At 42.8% G+C, this 18,141-nt stretch overlaps 1 protein-coding gene across 1 annotated transcript in view; it reads right to left on the bottom strand.

Moving 5' to 3' along the window:
• Nthl1 (Nth-like DNA glycosylase 1) overlaps window positions 1-18,141 on the bottom strand; it is a 149,188-nt gene that overhangs the window by 89,012 nt on the left and 42,035 nt on the right. Inside the window, exon 4 of the mRNA XM_080276723.1 lies at window positions 437-596. Coding sequence (XP_080132849.1) covers window positions 437-596 — 160 coding nt within the window. The remainder of the gene's footprint in view (window positions 1-436; window positions 597-18,141) is intronic.

Consider the following 18,141-nt stretch of genomic DNA (forward strand, 5'->3'; position numbering starts at 1 on the left):
AAAAAGTACAGTATGAAACAGCCTTATGTCCGGATAGTGGGGATGTTCGGATATTGGGCGTCCGGATATTAGAGTGATTACTGTATATTCATGCATAATAATATGATACGTGTACAGTCTACTACGAAAATGGACTCACTTTTGAATGGTAGGTTGCCAGGATACGATAATGACAACCTCAGAGTCGTGCGTCGCGTCTATAATTCCCACGACAATTTATGGGCAGTTTTGAACGTAATTATCAAGTATAACAGGATGTTAGTACTTTTCTCAATTTAGATCAGTGTTTACATGGTCTATCACTGATCACGGTTTTGTTCTAGAAGTCAAAAGTAGCTGGAAGGCATGAAAATGTCTGGTACGGCACTTCCTCAGATGAGAGGAGACCTGACTGATGCTATGTTAGTTTTAAATTACAAAAAAACATGATATTTACCGATGCCTGTCAATTTTCTCCAGCCTATATCCATACAGAGGTGTGCCATCTTGGGTCCCACTCCTGGCAGTTTGCATATTTCCTGCACACTAGGTGGGATGTCACAGTCATAGCTCTTCTTCAAGATTTCACACGTTTTCTTTATATACCCAACTTTCTTCTGCAAAGCAACAAAATAATTTTTAATTAAAGTATGACTTTAATGTATACTTTAAAAACTTGTAAAATTAACAATCTTGTACATTTTTCATTAAATATACTGCTATTTCTTTACTTTCAGAGGTGAGATAAGTCTTGCCCATTGATAAATAGTCCTCACCTCATGACTGTCATTCTGTGTACCTGTATCTAAGAATAGACAATGGCACTTACAGAAAGTTTTCAGATATGTTTTTTACTTATTTTTTCTAAACTTACAGGCTAACACATAGCAGAAACCACAATTGGAGACCAATTATTTTTAAGAGTTTTCTGCTTATATTAGTGCCTCATCATTATTCACATTTTGCTTGACACTAAATATGAAATTATACACATTACCAACCTTTCTTTCTTAACTTTATTTGTTTATTTCACTCTCATTGTAAATGTCACGACCAACTTGCTTAGCCCCGGGCTCCTACACTACTCATGGGGCGGCATAGGATTGGATGATGGATGGATGGATAGTAGATTGTTGGTGGTAGGTGGTGGCAAATATCATCCACTCACTTCATGTAGTGCTGCTTACTTCTTCCTTCATCTTTACCACTCTATTTCTGTGTCTGCCCTCTCTCTTCCTATTTCTCCAAATTTCCTATCACTTTTTATTACTCTTCTTTCCTTTTTTGGTGGCTTTACATATAGTGACATGCCAAGTGGTTTCCTGTAAGCCAAGAAATCATTTACAATGATGGGTGGTAATCATTTGACCCAAACATGTTCCCTACGTGACAGCAAGTGGGTTGGCGGAGGGTTAGTGCCCCTCCTCTTAAAACAACTAACTCAAAGACAAACAACCACTCATTATGGGATTATGGTGTCTAGCTATTAATACACAAAGATAACGTGCTGTCATTCAGAACAGTTTGCTATTGATGAGTCCAGTATTCAGATGGTGGATGAAAGGGAGCCGTAGACAGAGGCGTTAATGAACAATACAGAGCCCTCAAGAACAATACCTTATGAGTTACTGATGTAATATGCGGTTGGACAAGAGGACCACCAAGACATAAAGCAACTTGGTGGTGGGATGAGGATGTAGAAGCTTCAGTTAAGGAGAAAAGACGCATTTTCTGGGAATGGAAGAAGGGTGGTAGCAAGGAGGAATACTTGGCTGTCAAGCGTAGGGCTAGAAGGGAGGTATACAGGACGAAGACTGAGTCACAGAGACTTTTACTTGGTAACATAAATCATGGGGAAAGGAAAAATATGATATTTAAGGTGGAAAATCAGATTAACCCTATCCCGTAAAGGGGTGAGCGTAAATTCTGGCTGTGGCGCGTAACTCTTGCTTGAGAGGTTTCAGAACAGTCGTGTAGAGATATTTTACTTCTGATGCTATTCATCATAGAAAGGTCACTTTGGTCTCATTTTGAAGATGAAGACTTTTGCTCTGTCATACATAGTTCAAAAAGAATATATATATAAAATAAAATGCAAAAAAAGTGAGTAGAAGTTAGCTGACATGCTAAAGAGTTACGCTCCTTTAAAAAAATATTTGCCCCAAAAAAACTATTCAAGAAGTAATAATATTTCTTGCTTCAAAACGTGGCTGAATAAATTTCCTTTCCAGTAATGCATCATTTGTTGTATTTTCTTAAATAATAACGCCGCATATATACGTGAGAAAAGGGAGCATAAGCGTGTGGCGGGACGTCAACAGGTGTACATCCTACCTGTGAGGAACCTCACACCACACTGAGCCAAGCAAACCAAGTCAGCACGCACGCACCAGCTGTGGCAGGCTTAGCTCCATCCACTTTTGCCCGTCATCCAACAAAAATGACGACTCCTTAAATATTTCTTTAGAGCTTACATCGGATGATGGGCAAAGTCGTCATACTGACGTCAGAGGCTGACAAATGCATGATGACCCAGGTCATCATTGGTATGTCTAAGGGTTAAGAGGGACAATTGGGATATTATAGGTGAGCAGTGTGTGAAGAATGATGAAGGAAGGTAGTGGTGAACAGTGAGGATATTAAAGATGCATGGAGAGAGCATTACAGCCGGTTGTTGAATGAGGAATTTACTGGAACGGGGAAGGTTTGGAGCCGGCAGATCCAGTGTTTGGCCCTTGGCCTTTGATTGATGCTGCAACTGTGAGTGAGGCAACAGGCAAGATGAAGGTGGGGAAGGCAGCAGGTGTGTCTGAGTTGACTGCCGAAATGTTGAAGGCCTCAGGCGATATAGGGGTAAGGTTAGTCATTGACCTGATAAATATGATTATTTATGACTGTTGTCCCAGATGATTGGCTGAAATGTAATTGTAAATGTGTATAAAGGGAAGAGTGATGCCCCGCAAAGAGGAAATTATAGAGGTATAAAGTTTTTAGATCAGATAATGAAGGTAATGGAGAGAGTTTTAGAAGGTATGATTAGAGAAAGAGTGAATATTGATGAGATGCAGTTTGGGTTTATGCCAGGTAGGGGAACCACTGATGCCATATTCATTGTTCGACAGCTTCAGGAAAAATATATTGGTATGAGTCTGGGGGAAATAGCAGTCAGATAGATTATTTTCTGGTTAGGAGGGCCGATAGGAGGTTAGTGAGGGATGTTAAAGTTATAGGAAGTGAGGAGTGTGTGCAGCAGCACAAACTACTGATTTGTGATATGGTGCTTAAAGAACAAATGATGAAAAAGAGGACTTATGTACCTAGGAGGAAAATATGGAAGCTGAAAAACCAAGTAGTAAGGGATGCCTTCTATAGCGAGTTGAGGAGAGTGGTGGCTGAACAGGGAGCTGTAGACAGAGGCGTTAATGAACAGTACAGAGCCCTCAAGAACAATTTCTTGAGAGTTACTGATGTAACATGCGGCTGGACAAGAGGACCACCAAGACATAAAGTAACTTCATGGTGGGATGAGGGTGTAGAAGCTGCAATTAAGGAGAAAAGAAGGCTTTTCCGGGAATGGAAGAAGGGTGGTAGCAAAGAGGAATATTTGGCTGCCAAGCGTAGGGCTAGGAGAGAGGTATACAGGGCAAAGTCTGAGTCACAGAGACAATTACTTGATAACCTAAATCATGGGGAAAGGAAAAATATATTTAGGGTGGCAGGTCAGGTGAAGAGGGATAATCGGGATATCATAGGTGAGCAGTGTGTGAAGAATGATGAAGGAAGGGTAGTGGTGAACAGTGAGGATATTAAAGATGCATGGAGAGAGCATTATAACTGGTTGTTGAATGAGGAGTTTGACTGGGACAGGGAAGGTTTGGAGCCAGCAGATCCAGTGTCTGGCCCTTGGCCTTTGATTGATACTGCTACTGTGAGTGAGGCAATAGGCAGGATGAGGGTGGGGAAGGCAGCAGGTGTGTCTGGGTTGACTGCCGAAATGTTGAAGGCCTCAGGCGATATAGGGGTGAGTTTAGTCACTGACCTGATAAATAGGATTATTTATGAGTGTGTTGTCCCAGATGATTGGCTGAAGAGTGTAATTGTAAATGTGTATAAAGGGAAGGGTGATGCCCTGGAAAGAGGGAATTATAGAGGTATAAAGCTTTTAGATCAGATAATGAAGGTAATGGAGAGAGTTTTAGAAGGTATGATTAGAGAAAGAGTGAATATTGATGAGATGCAGTTTGGGTTTATGCCAGGTAGGGGGACCACTGATGCCATATTCATTGTTCGACAGCTTCAGGAAAAATATATTGGTAGGAGAAGGGATCTTTATTTTGTTTTTGTTGATTTGGAAAAGGCCTTTGACAGAGTCCCTAGAGAGGTGGTGAAGTGGGCAATGAGAAAGCTTGGCTTGGAGGAGTGGCTGGTTAGGGTGGTTATGGCCATGTATGTGGGTGCTCACACCCAGGTGAGAGTGAATGGAGATTTGAGTGATGAGTTTTCCGTGAATGTTGGTGTGCATCAGGGGTCAGTCTTGAGTCCCATGTTGTTTATCATGGTACTTGAAGCCCTTTCACGTGACTTTAGAAACGGACTCCCGTGGGAGTTGTTGTATGCTGATGATTTGGTGTTGATTGCAGAGAATGAAAGGGAGGCGGAGGAAAGGTTTAGGAAGTGGAGAGATGGTATGGGGCAAAAGGGTTTAAGGGTAAATGCAGATAAAACAAAAGTGATGATATCTAGGGTTGGTGGCGGTACTGTCAAAGACGAGGGAGAGTGGCCATGTGCAGTTTGCCACAAGGGCGTGGGAAGTAATTCCATCTTGTGTGGTGTATGTGATAAATGGGTGCATAAGAGATGTAGTGGTATCAGAGGTAGACTGCGAGATAATGCTGATTTTATGTGTACGGCGTGCCGGGGTGAGCAGGTGGAGATCGTCAGACGTGAAAGAATTGAACTTGCTGGTGAATCTCTTGAGTGTGTGGAAGAGTTTTGTTATTTAGGAGACATGTTGTGTGCTGGAGGTGGGGCTGGAGCTAGCTCTGTGGCTAGGGTGAGAAGTGGTTGGAAGAAGTTCAGGGAGCTCTTGCCTCTCCTGACATTGAGGGGGCTCTCCCTACGTGCTAAGGGGTCTTTGTATGCAGCGTGTGTTAGAAGTGTAATGCTGTATGGCAGTGAGACCTGGGCAGTGAAGGAGGAAGACATTCGCCGGCTCAGACGTACAGAAATGACAATGATTAGGTGGATGTGCAGTGCGTCCCTGCGTCCAAGGCCTGGAGGGGCTGGGTTTACAATGGAAGAGTTGAGAGGTAGGATGGGACTGGAGTGTATTGGTGTTGTGATGAGGAGAGGTAGATTGAGGTGGTTTGGACATGTGGAGAGGATGGGGGATGATATTTGGGTGAGGAAGGTGAGAAGTGTTAATATTGGGGGTGGGGTTATGAGGGGTAGACCGAGAAAGACATGGGACGAGGTCATTAAGTGTGACCTTAGGGTTAAGGGACTGAACAGGGAGGCTGCAATGGATCGTGCAGCATGGAGAGCCGCCATTAAGTGACCAAGGCCGACACATGCAAGCATGTTGGAGCCTTTAAAAACGAAAACGAAAAGGGATCTGTATTTTTTGTTGATTTGGAAAAGGCCTTTGACAGAGACCCTAGAGAGGTGGTGAAGTGGGCAATGAGAAAGCTTGGCTTGGAGGTGTGGCTGGTTAGGGCGGTTAGGCCTATGTATGTGGGTGCTCGCACCCAGGTAAGAGTGAATGGAGATTTGAGTGATGAGTTTTCCGTAAACGTTGGTGTGCATCAGGGGTCTGTTTTGGGTCCAATGTTGTTTATCATGGTACTTGAAGCCCTCACACGTGACTTCAAAAACGGACTTCCATAGGAGATGTTGTATGCTGATGATATGGTGTTGATTACAGAGAACAAGAAGGATGCGGAGGAAAGGTTTAGGAAGTGGAGAGATGGTATGGGGCACAAGGGCTTAAGGGTAAATGCAGATAAAACAGAAGTGATGATATCTAGAGTTGGTGGCGGTACTGTCAAAGATGAGGGAGAGTGGCCATGTGCAGTTTGACACAAGGGTGTGGGAAGTAATTCCATCTTGTGCGGTGTTTGTGATAAATAAGTACACAAGAGATGTAGTGGTATCAGAGGTAGACTGCAAGATAATGCTGATTTTATGTGTACGGCGTGTCGGAGAGAGCAGGTAGAGATTGTCAGGCGTGAAAGGATTGAACTTGCTGGTGAATCTCTTGAGTGGGTGGAAGAGTTTTGTTATTTTGGAGAAATGTTGTGTGCTGGAGGTAGGGCTGAAGCTAGCTCTGTGGCTAGGGTGAGAAGTGGTTGGAAGTTCAGAGAGCTCTTGCCTCTCCTGACACTTAGAGGACTCTCCCTATGCGATAAAGGGTCTTTGTATGCAGCACGTGTTAGGAGTCTAATGCTGTATGGTAGTGAGACCAGGGCAGTAAAGGAGGAGGATATTCACAGGCTTAGACGTACAGAAATGACAATGATTAGGTGGATGTGTAGTGCGTCCCTGAGTGCAAGGTCTGGGGGGGCTGGGTTTACTATGGAAGAGTTGATAGGTAGGATGGGACAGGAGTGTATTAGTGTTGTGATGAGAAGAGGTAGATTGAGATGGTTTGGGCATGTGGAGAGGATGGGGGATGATAATTGGGTAAGAAAGGTGAGATTGTTAATACTGGGGGTGGGGTTATGAGAGGTAGACCGAGAAAGATATGGGACGAGGTCATTGAGTGTGACCTCAGGGTTAAGGGACTGAACAGGGAGGCTGCAACAGATCGTGCAGCATGGAGAGCCATCATTAGGTGACCAAGGCCAATGCATGCAAGCATGTGGGAGCCTTTAAAAACGAAATGAAACGATCATCAACCGGGTGAGGAGTAGCAATATCCAGACAGCCCAAATCTGCCCAATCCAATGGGCCACGCTTTCATTCACTCATCATTCAAGAGCCTGGAGTCCTGGCATTATTGGATACGCCAAAAACATTCATCACGTTCTGTAGCTTCACATAAACGTATCTGATAGAGTCAATCCGGACGCTGTCATATTAAAAAGGGGTGCCAAATCCCTGATCATGCACTTCTCCTCACAACATTCATCCAGCCAGCTCGATCTCTTTGTCAGTTCCCTTGCCTCACCGAGTAACAAACCTCTCTTCCTCACACACACATCCACCATATCTCTCCACCTTCTCCTTGGCCTACCTTGCCTCCCCCCTCCTTCAAATTTGCTCAGATATACCTTTTTCACCACTCTACTGTTATCCATTCTCTCCACATGACCATACCATTTCAGTACACCCTCTTCAATTCTGGTGTCCACAGACTTCCTCACTCCACATCTTTCACGAATCACATGATTTCATATCCTATCCACCCTCTGTACTTCACATACATTCCTCAGCAGTCCCATCTCCACTGCTCTTACTCTTGACTTTTCATATTCATGTCACACCATAGTCTCACATCCATATGTTAATATTGGCACTAACACTCATTCATGTAAGCCTCGTGCAGCTGCAACACTCAGGCCTCTGTGTCTTATCAAGGCCTTCATTGCACCTGCTACTTTTCTTCCTTGTGTCACTCTACTTTCCACTTCTTTTGCACAACAACAATAATAATAACAATAATAATAATAGTAATAATGCAGTAAACCCTCATTATACGATGCCTCTTTGTACGATATTTTGCTTATACAATGTCAAAATTTTAGTACCCTATGCCCACTATACAGTGGGAACGATTTGCTACAACGATGGATCATCCGCGGCTCAGTGAACAGCAAATGTGCAAACACAACAAAAACGCCCTCACACGGTCGGCATTAGACCACACACACTTGTCCACCGGTCCAGCCTCATTACCTAGCCCTCCCCAGCCAGCCAGCCCTGCCCAGCCAGGCAGTTCTGACATTGATGAGTGAGGGCTGTGACTGTGAGGCCGAGTCGGGACAATTCGCCGTCAGGACGATTCCCCATCATTTATTTACGTATCAGTTTATTTAGCAAGTACACTAGTTTTTTAATTATGTAAGTTATAAAAGTGATGGTGGTTTATTGTTTATATAGTAAATGTAAAATATGGCATCAAATCATGGGCATTAAATGAAAAATAATATTATATTGAAACGTGAATCAGCTGATTTATGATCGATCCTTCATCTTAGCATGAGGCTACATACGAGACATTGGCATTTATATAAATGCCTAATTACCTTAAGTGAACGATCGACATACTTTGGAATTATACAAATAATCTTCATGTTACATCTATATAAATGTTTCAGGATATTTCGCCATTAAGTCAATTCACCATAACAACAATAACAAGACAATTCGCCATCGGGACTTTTCGTCGTCAGGATAATTCCCCGTCGTTTATTTTCATATCAGTTTATTTAGGAAGTACACTAGTTTTTTAGTACTGTACTTGTACCTCTTCAAAGTCGTTTTAAAATATACCCAGGATGTTGTAGTACCAATGGAAATTAATGAAAACAGCTGTGGGTGATGCTAGAACATAATTCAAAGTCAACTACAGCAAGGTAGAAACAAGTTAAATATTGTCTAAAAGTGCAACTTACAAATGATATCCAAAGCCAATGCTGTTGGATGAAAATAGACTTTGATAGATCCCCCTGAGAATTAGTTATTAAAGAATCAGTTAATCAGTAATAAGTATATTTATAGAATGATGGGGAATTGTCCTGACGGGGAACGTCCATATTATGACGACGAATTGTCTAGGAACCACATAAACAACCGTTGCTTGCTTCAGTAAAGGTAAGATCTACTGTATACTGTAGTTTTCATGCTTTTTTCTCTTTATTCACTATTAATTGTTACTTTAAATGTTTAAACATAAGGATATTTCATGTATGTGAGTGCTAAGGTGTGTGTATGTGAGAGTTTAGGCACGTCTGGGAACGTATCCCCATTGACTCCATGTTATAATGGGATTGCTATACGATGGGGTTTTCAGGAACCGAACCCCATCGTATAATGAGGGTTTACTGTAATAATAATCTATCAATCTATCTATGTATTGCCAGATGCTGTTTTTTTTCGCCGTTTTTTTCCCCTTGAAATATGCCGTATAATCTATTTTCGTAATAAATATACATATAAAGAGGGAAGGGAGAGGCCTAAGTGATATTTATATTCACCTGGAACTACCTAATTTATAATGTATTGTCTAGATTTCCTGCCAATCATTTCAGTGCTATACATAGCTGTTTCAAGAAGTAACATTGGTAGTACTGAATATCCCTTAAGTAGGCCTCCACCCGGCCCTCCCTTATCAGTTTACTCTCATCTTCCGAAGTAGAGGTACGTCTGTTTCCTCTTGCTGACTTCAGGGACTTTTTCACCCCCATGCAAAGGGCCCTGTGACCTTTACCCCCTACTAAACCTCGCGTGGAAAGAGGTAAAGGGCTGACAACTGATAAAAGAGTGACTACGATCTTTCTATTGAGTAAAACAGTGCAAGTGGAATTGTAAATAATGTGTAAACAGCAAGTGAAAGTAATGAATGTAAATATACGTGAACAATGGAAAATAGTTTTATAAGTTACTTCAAGTGACAGTGCATAACACAGTGTAAATAAAATAGAAATGCAAATAACGTAAATAAAATAGAGAACGTAAATAGAAATGTAAATGAGTAGTATTATAAGAATACGAGTATATACCCTAGGAGTAATGAAAGTGAAAGTTTCACTCTAGCATGTCTGAAGACTATGAGTTATGAGAGTGAAGATGAAAGTGACATTCACTCTCAATGCTAGTATACAGGACGAGAAAGTGAATGCTACGTGTTTTACTGAAAGAAATTGAATCCCTACAGTGACAATAAACTAATACTACTGAAGGAAACTTATGCATAAAGACTGTAGATATATATAAGTGTTATATAGTAATAGAAATATAAAGTGTGAGGGGTTTTATGAATAATAAATGACAGAGTACCAAGAGCGAACTAGCGCAAGTGTGACGGTCAGACGCGCTCATAATTTTCATTGCTTTCACAGTGTTTTTTTTTTTTGGAGTATGGATCCCAAACTACTTGAAAATCATAGAGTAGTGGTTATAGTGTTAATATCTGGCTGTGGTAATCATATTACGGGTTGTCGGGAAGTGTAAAGTGGAGACTTCGTTACCCAACTTCAGAGGTCTCCACAAGTTCTACGGTAACTGACGAAGGCTCAACAAACATTCCAGGAGAAAGCTGAAGGTATGTGCCATAAGCATATGTAATTTTAATATTCTAGGACTAATAACTGATTTTTGGCAAATATTTTTTGAGAGTCTGTCGGAGCCCGAATAACCCCGAGGCACACGCAAAACATCGGTAAACATGCCCGCGGTGTAGGGGTTAACCTACACATGCAAGACATACCCACACCCCACACACCAAAGATACAAATAGCTTCCTATGCAGATGATATAACACTTACATGTACGCACCAAAATGCAAACACAGCTGCACACATCATCGAACCTTACCTCAACACACTACACGAATGGTTCACCACAAACAGGCTCAAAATAGCCCCAACCAAATCTACAGCGACCCTTCTCACAAACTTGACAGCAGAACACAGTCACATCCCACACCTCACCATAAACAACACTCCCCTACCACACACACACTCACAAAATCCTTGGTGTAACATACAATACATCAATGTCATTAAAACAACACATCACAAACATTAAAAATAAAATAACACCAAGACTCAATGCTTTGAGGTCACTTGCCCATGCAACATTCGGACACAACAAAGAAACCACCACCACAGTATACAAACAATACATACGTTTAGTGATGAATTATGCAAGCCCTGCCTGGGCTCCTAACCTCACCAAAACACACTAGAACACTCTACAGACCATACAGAACAAGGCCCTAAAAATAATCACAGGTTGCACAGCTACTACACCCACAGACCACGTACATCAAGAAACCAAAGTCCTCAAAATCAAGGATCACCTAGACATGAGAGGCACCCAGTTTCTTGCTGCAGCCTTCACAAACCCACAACATCCACTATATTACATGGCAGCAAATCCACCAACACCAAGGACATCAAAACAACACCCAGCACACGATGCCATACACAAATACTGTCATCTCTCCCCCCTCAGACCAGCTTCCAGAAGCATGTCCACACTCAGATCACTCGACGCTCCATTCAGTCACTTAAAGACAATACACAGCTGCATGCACGGCCTCCTGACATCCACCCTTCCAAATCCTACACCCAGTTTCTTGCTGCAGCCTTCACAAACCCACAACATCCACTATATTACATGGCAGCAAATCCACCAACACCAAGGACATCAAAACAACACCCAGCACACGATGCCATACACAAATACTGTCATCTCTCCCCCCTCAGGCCAGCTTCCAGAAGCATGTCCACACTCAGATCACTCGACGCTCGATTCAGTCACTTAAAGACAATACACAGCTGCATGCACGGCCTCCTGACATCCACCCTTCCAAATCCTATCTCCTTCATGAGGACAGGGCCCACCTGGCCAGGCTGAGATGTAGGCACCATCCAGCCCTCTTCAGCTACCAGAAGAGGCTGGATGACTCCGTCGCTGATGTCTGTCCAGGATGCAACACAACATTCCATACTATTAAGCACATTCTGGAAGACTGCATTGCACACAATCATCTATGTCAACAACACAACATACACTCTTCGAGAGCTCTGTGGGTCTCAGCCATGGTCTTCCTAAGGGACTCGGGGCTGTTCGGCCAGACTGCCTAGGGAACAACTACTACTACTAGGGACTCGGGGCTGTTCGGCCAGACTGCCTAGGGAACAACTACTACTACTACACCTTTTATATCGCTTCCCTCTTCTTATTTTTCCTTTTTTTTTTTTTTTTTTAAATGTAAGATTATGTTTTGTATATCCCTCCTGGGGGTAGGGGGGTTTCAAGAATACTGGTCGCGTGGGATTCCCAGTTTCTCCGTCTGGTAATGGATGACCTTGACGAAATGGCGGTGGAACCAGTCTTTGAAGATCTGGGCTGTGAACCATGCCTTCAAGGAATGGTACCAAACGACAGGAAGGACATCCATCACCCCACGAAGACACCGAGGCTGCTTTGCACAGCCAACAATAACGGGCTTGAGCTGGTGCATGCCATTAGCATTGGCACAACACAAAGCAGATATCCGTTGCTTGCAGAGCTTGCAGCCAGGTACACGCTTCTCCGTCTCCTCGGCTAGAGTGTTCATAGACAAAGAGCGATAGAAAAAGCCAGTTTCGTCAGCGTTGTTGACATGACCAAGAGTTAGGCCCTCCCTGTCGATCAAGCCCTACACCTTGCACCAACACTCATCAACTCCATCCTCATTGGCATCCAAAGCTTCGCCATGAGACTTACGTTTTTTTTTTTCTTTTTTTGTGACCGACTCTGGGCATAGGCTTCACAGCCTGATTTCAAGGCCCAGTAGTCCTCCTACGTACCGCACACCTCTACATGTCACCACTTCGGCGCTAACACCCATCGTCCATACTGAATACATGCTAGGGCCGTCTCATATAGGACTGATGTACTGGTATTAGCGGGGGTATTTTTACGACATGTCGGCAGGTCTTCTGGTAGATCCGCAAAGTCTGATTTTATGATATTCAAATCCTTAAACCGTTCCCTGCCTCAGCGGGATTTGAACCCAGGTCCGTCACGACTGCAGGCCAACTCTCTACCGATTGAGCCACCGCCTCCCCCAAAGGCCATGTCGTAACTTGAATGCGAAGAGCCAACCTTCGGATGCCTTGAAGTCTAGGGCATCGTGAAGCCTTGCAAACTCCTCATCAGCAGCCTTCTGCTCCGTGCCACGCACCAGCACACCAGCAGCACGTTGCTGTCGATACCAAATCAACGTAGAGCAGTCGACTTCTGCATACTTGGGAGTATACATCACTTTCCTCTCCACATTGCATTTGCTTTTCGACGAGAAGTCAGCCGTGTACTGCATGAGTTTGTCGCGGGATCTCTTGATTTCAAACAAAGTAGACCAGGCCAGGTTGCATTCACGGAGGATACGTGAGGTAGACTATCCCGCATCCACCTTGTCCAATATCTCCCTCTTCTTCTCCAAAGTCAAAACCACTCTCTTCCTCTTCTCAGGCGGCTGGGCAATCATCACACACACGAAGGAGAGGCACGAGTGCAGCAGGAGAGCCTGCAGCAGGTAAGGCACCATCACAAAAGCAAGCATGTGGACGGCCATGACAACGAGCGTGCACACACAACAAGAGACTGGTAGTAAGTGGGGAGGATGCGGGGGCGCTCTAGCAGACGTCGGCGGAACAACGCACCAAAACACAGCTCGCCCGCGCCGTGCACCAACTTCAAATTACGGGCGGGAAAAAGTCGAATTTTTTGCAGTTTTTGGCCCATTTTGGGAATATTGGATCCTGGGACGAAAATGTCCGGTTATTGGGGACGTCCAGAAAATGGGTGTCCAGATATGAGAGGGATTACTTTATATATATGTACTGTGTATATATATATATATATATACATACACACACACACACTCAACCCCCTGCTATCGCGCCTAATTGGTCACAGGAAACGCGTGTGATAGCTGAATACGCAATAGCTGAACTGAACAATCAATGGGAAAATTTCTAATTGGTTTTTCGGTGGCCCATTTTTCTAACTTTTAACCACTTTATGCCTATGATTTCCTGCCAATCTCTCCTCTAACATGAAATAAAGCATTATTATATTAATAATAACAGTATAATGAATAAACAACATAAAAGGCCATCAAACTTTTATAAGGATTACGGCTTTGGTGGTTTGATGGGTTCCAAGGCTTGGAAGTGGCTTAGTTGCCGCCAGATCTCTTTGGCTGTCTCCATTTCTTTAGTGTCCACAGCTAAAGGGGGTATCACATGGTACCTTATATCAGGAATGGCTGAGGAACATTTAAGTGGAACAAAACTTGAACGCCATCACACACGTTCCTCACACCATCGTCAGAGCCCCGTCTCAGTTGTAAACACGTGATTACTTTATCGACATCACAGTTTTTTCGGCATAAGAAATATTAACTCTTTATGAGGGTTTCAAAACGATTGATATTTATTCTAAAATACAATATTAATAAGTATTCAGTGTTAGGCTAAATTTCAATGCTGTAGTACGATATATTCTTTAGAGCCGAATGGGTTTTGGTCACTGTTTTGCCCGTCGTGTCCTCGGCAGGAATCCGTTCAGATGCATTCCAAATGCCCGTGCTATAATCGGGAATTTTACCACGTTACCATTCCGATTAACCATCGTATCCTCTGCAAACCTCGTATGAAGTGCCATGTGAATAAGTTTTGCTTAGCCTGTCTTCAAACTCGACGCGTGATAGCGGTCTTGGGGTGCGTGATAGCATGTATGGTCGTGCATTTGATGTGTGCGTGATAGCAGATAAACGTGATAGCTGAACGCACGATAGCAGGGGGTTGAGTGTATATATATATATACATACAGTCAAGTCACCTAAGGCGCAACTAATTGGTTCTGCACAACACCCGTGCAATAGAAAACCATGCGATAGAAGCAACTAAACCTGTGAGAAAAATGGTACTTCGTTCTGGACGTTCACCCTGTCCCCCTTTTCACCCTACTTTTCCCCATTTTTTTCCACTTTACACACACACACAATCAAGCAATCAGTCAGGCATGTATTACACGTAACAAGAGGCACAAAAAATGGGACGGTGATCAGCCTTGTGTCTACTTGGGCAATACCATGCACTGCAGATTGAGTGAAAAAAAGCTAAGCCAAGTAGATACATCAGCTGACCGACCAGAACATTAAAGATGGCGGAGGCTGCCTGGTCAAGCACTGTTTGAAATAGTTTATTTGATAAAGTTTGCATGCTCAAGTGTCAACAAAACTCACATTTAACACATTAACCTGTTAACTGCTCATGGCGTTTTTTTGGAGGTGTCAGTGGTGCGCAGACGTAGGGGTAAAAATGAAATTTCCCAAAGGCCAACTTTTGTCTTAGGAATTGAGAGAACACATGCCAAAGTATATAGTAACGAAATATTAGCTCAATATTTACCTTGGCAAAGCCATGGATGACCATCGAAGTGTCTGATTCCTTATTGGAATGTATGGTTTTCTTTTTCTTTTTCAGTTTCAGTTTTGAAGGCTCAAACATGTTTACATGGGTCGGCCTTGGTCACCATAGCACTATATTCGAAATTCACCCGCGCAGCCAGGGCTGTATTGATCAGTCGCACTCGGAACAGCCCAGGCTTTATGGATCAGTTAACAGGTCAATAATCATTCTTATATACTTGATGATGACAATGGGAGGTATTATACTTCATCTCAGCCCAGAAATAGGTGCTTCATCACTAACCCATTCACAGCAGTTTTACGAACAAACCTATAAGCTAGTCACAATACCAAAAGAATCTTTACTGTTTCATTACTTTACACAATGAATTTGGTGAAGTTTAACCTCCTCATAAGAGAGAAAAAAGGCCACAGTTGGGGCTGAAGTGGTCGCCATCTTCTTTGTTTACAAACACGGGAGGCGCTGACCGCCAGGGGAATTTGCCTGTGCATTTCAAACCTTGTTGCGCCCGCGCCATAGGTATTTTATGTGTGTGGTTTATTTTGGGGGGTCTGGCACCTTGCTGTGTCATAGAAGCGGCGCGCCATAGGCTACTTGACTGTATATAGTAATCTCCGTACTTTCCGGACGCCCACTTTCCGGACACCCCACTTACCAGACATTGTGGGCCTGGACCTTAGGAACCCAAAAATGGCCCAAAAAAAAGAAAAAAATCCCCCCCAAATCCTAATTTTTTCCCACCCATAACTTGAAATTGCCGCGTGGTACTGAACAGCTGTTACACCACAGACCCTTCACCCCTTCCTTCCTCCCTCCTCCACCCTCCCCTGTCAGGGTTGCCATTTGGTATTTTTCATTACCAAATGTGGGCCAATTTGATAATGAAAAATTTGTTTGGTAATGAAACAGAATAATGCATTACCAAACAGATTTTTCACGTGTATGATGATACACAGGATGGAGATGGTGGATTGTCTGCTCTCTCTGACTAATCTGCTAGCCAACATAGCATGAAAATAATCAACATTCTGTTATTATAAGGAGAGTGATTACATGTATTTTCACTTGTATATACTGTATAATTAGTGAAGAATAAATGCTTCCTTTAAGAATTTGGTAATGAAAATTGAGGAGTTTGGTAATGTGGTCAAGTTCAGATCTGGCAACCTTGTTCCCAGTTACTGCCTAACCTTCGTTCAGGGAAGACACCCATCGTAATCCATGCCGCACGTGCTCATTTTTTGTGAATAAAGAGTTAATAAACCGCAGTACCTCGCCACTAGACCACATGGGAATTTACAGTGTTGTGCAGTGTTATGAAATTATAATTTAGAGTGCAAAAGATTAACTGTGGAGTAAGTGTGGAGTGCAAAGTGGCGGTTGAAACTGGTGTGGCTCAGTTAAGAAGAATGTGCAGTGTTAAACAATTATAACTCACAGTGCAAAAGAATGAAGTGTAACACAACACTGGATTACTGTATGTGCTTCAAGAGCATTATCACAACTACCAGGGCATTAGAGAGCTAGAGGAGGCGGCCACAGACATGCTGTAAGTACAGTATACCTGTACTGTAGTACCCTGTATGCTGCTAGGCCTAAGTATTTTCCATACTCACTTCTAATTCCTCATTCTCTGGTTCCTTTTCAACTATTTCATGCTTTATGTCCATTATTGGTGTGAATAGGGTCTTAAATAGGTTTAAATAAGTACTATGCATGTCTGGTAGGGAGTTATTTAGGTGGCTTTCAAAATTAGGCTGGGTTAGGGTCCATAAGTACGGTGTAGGTCCAACTCGGCCCACTCCCAACTCGGCCCATTAACGATAACCAACTCGGACCACTTTGGAACACCAACTCAGACCATCAGCTGTACCATGGACCTTAGACGTACTTCGATCTCTCATTCAACTCGCTTAGACAACTCTTTAAACTCTTGATTTAACAATCACCAATTATTACAAAGCACAGAATTTTACCTGTAGCAAGTATATAATTATACCTACATAATTATGCTTACAGACAGACAGATAAAATGGGTGATAAGGTTGGTTACCAGATAACTGTACATCCTAAGGTAGAACATAACATGATCGATGCTTTGATCTCGCATTTAACTCGCTTCTTTTCAAGTCTTATGATGCTTGTATGAAGCAAAATGTTAGCAGGCAGCACACAACATGGGTTACAGTCACAGCTGGGTCAGTAGCTGTAACATGGCTGATCAGTGCTTGGTGTGTCAGAATATACTGCGTCCCTGACAGGTACAGTGTGCCATTGCATATCTTTTTGTCTGTTATGTGAATGATGGATGGCCAGGAATTTTACTGTGTGAAGCTGCAGATCACAGCACAATATCAGTTTCCATTATCTGCTATATCTTAATAGTTGTTTCCTATTACCGCAAATTTTATAGTTATTTAATATAATTCTCTGCTCATCAGCTTAATGAGATACTAGTGGAAAATAATTTATGTCTTGTGTTTTGAGAAACTAATTGTCAGTTATTAATATTACAACAGGAGGCACTGTTATGTGATGGATGCATGCGCTGGCAGCACACGACATGCGGGAGTGGCGTCACCAAGGAGGAATACAGGACGGCTGTGAAGGAGGGGCAGGACATCAACTGGATGTGTAATTTATGCATGACAATGGACAATGGCGCAACTCCCAATGAAGATGAGAGTATGATGGCATCGGACACTAGCGTGACTCCTGCTGAAAATGAAAGCCTGATAGCACTGGACACTGGTGCAACTCCCACTGAAAATCCCTCATCTATAGATGTTCATACAAGACATGAAGACATCACACATGAAAAAGTATTATCATCATCTCGAAGACGGTTGCATAAGCTAATAGACAGCTTGGGTTACGCATACACGATAAACAAAAAATTTACTGAGAGCAGTTTTTTACCATATAGCCGTGTCTGCTCGATAGAATGCTTTTAACTAATAAAGTTTACTGTTTAGAATAATTTTAACTGTAGAAAATTACTATGGAGGGA

This window comes from Coenobita brevimanus, chromosome 66, assembly GCF_032717465.1.
Source record: "Coenobita brevimanus isolate Jiangsu-jjx chromosome 66, ASM3271746v2, whole genome shotgun sequence".
Lineage (NCBI taxonomy): Eukaryota > Metazoa > Arthropoda > Malacostraca > Decapoda > Coenobitidae > Coenobita > Coenobita brevimanus.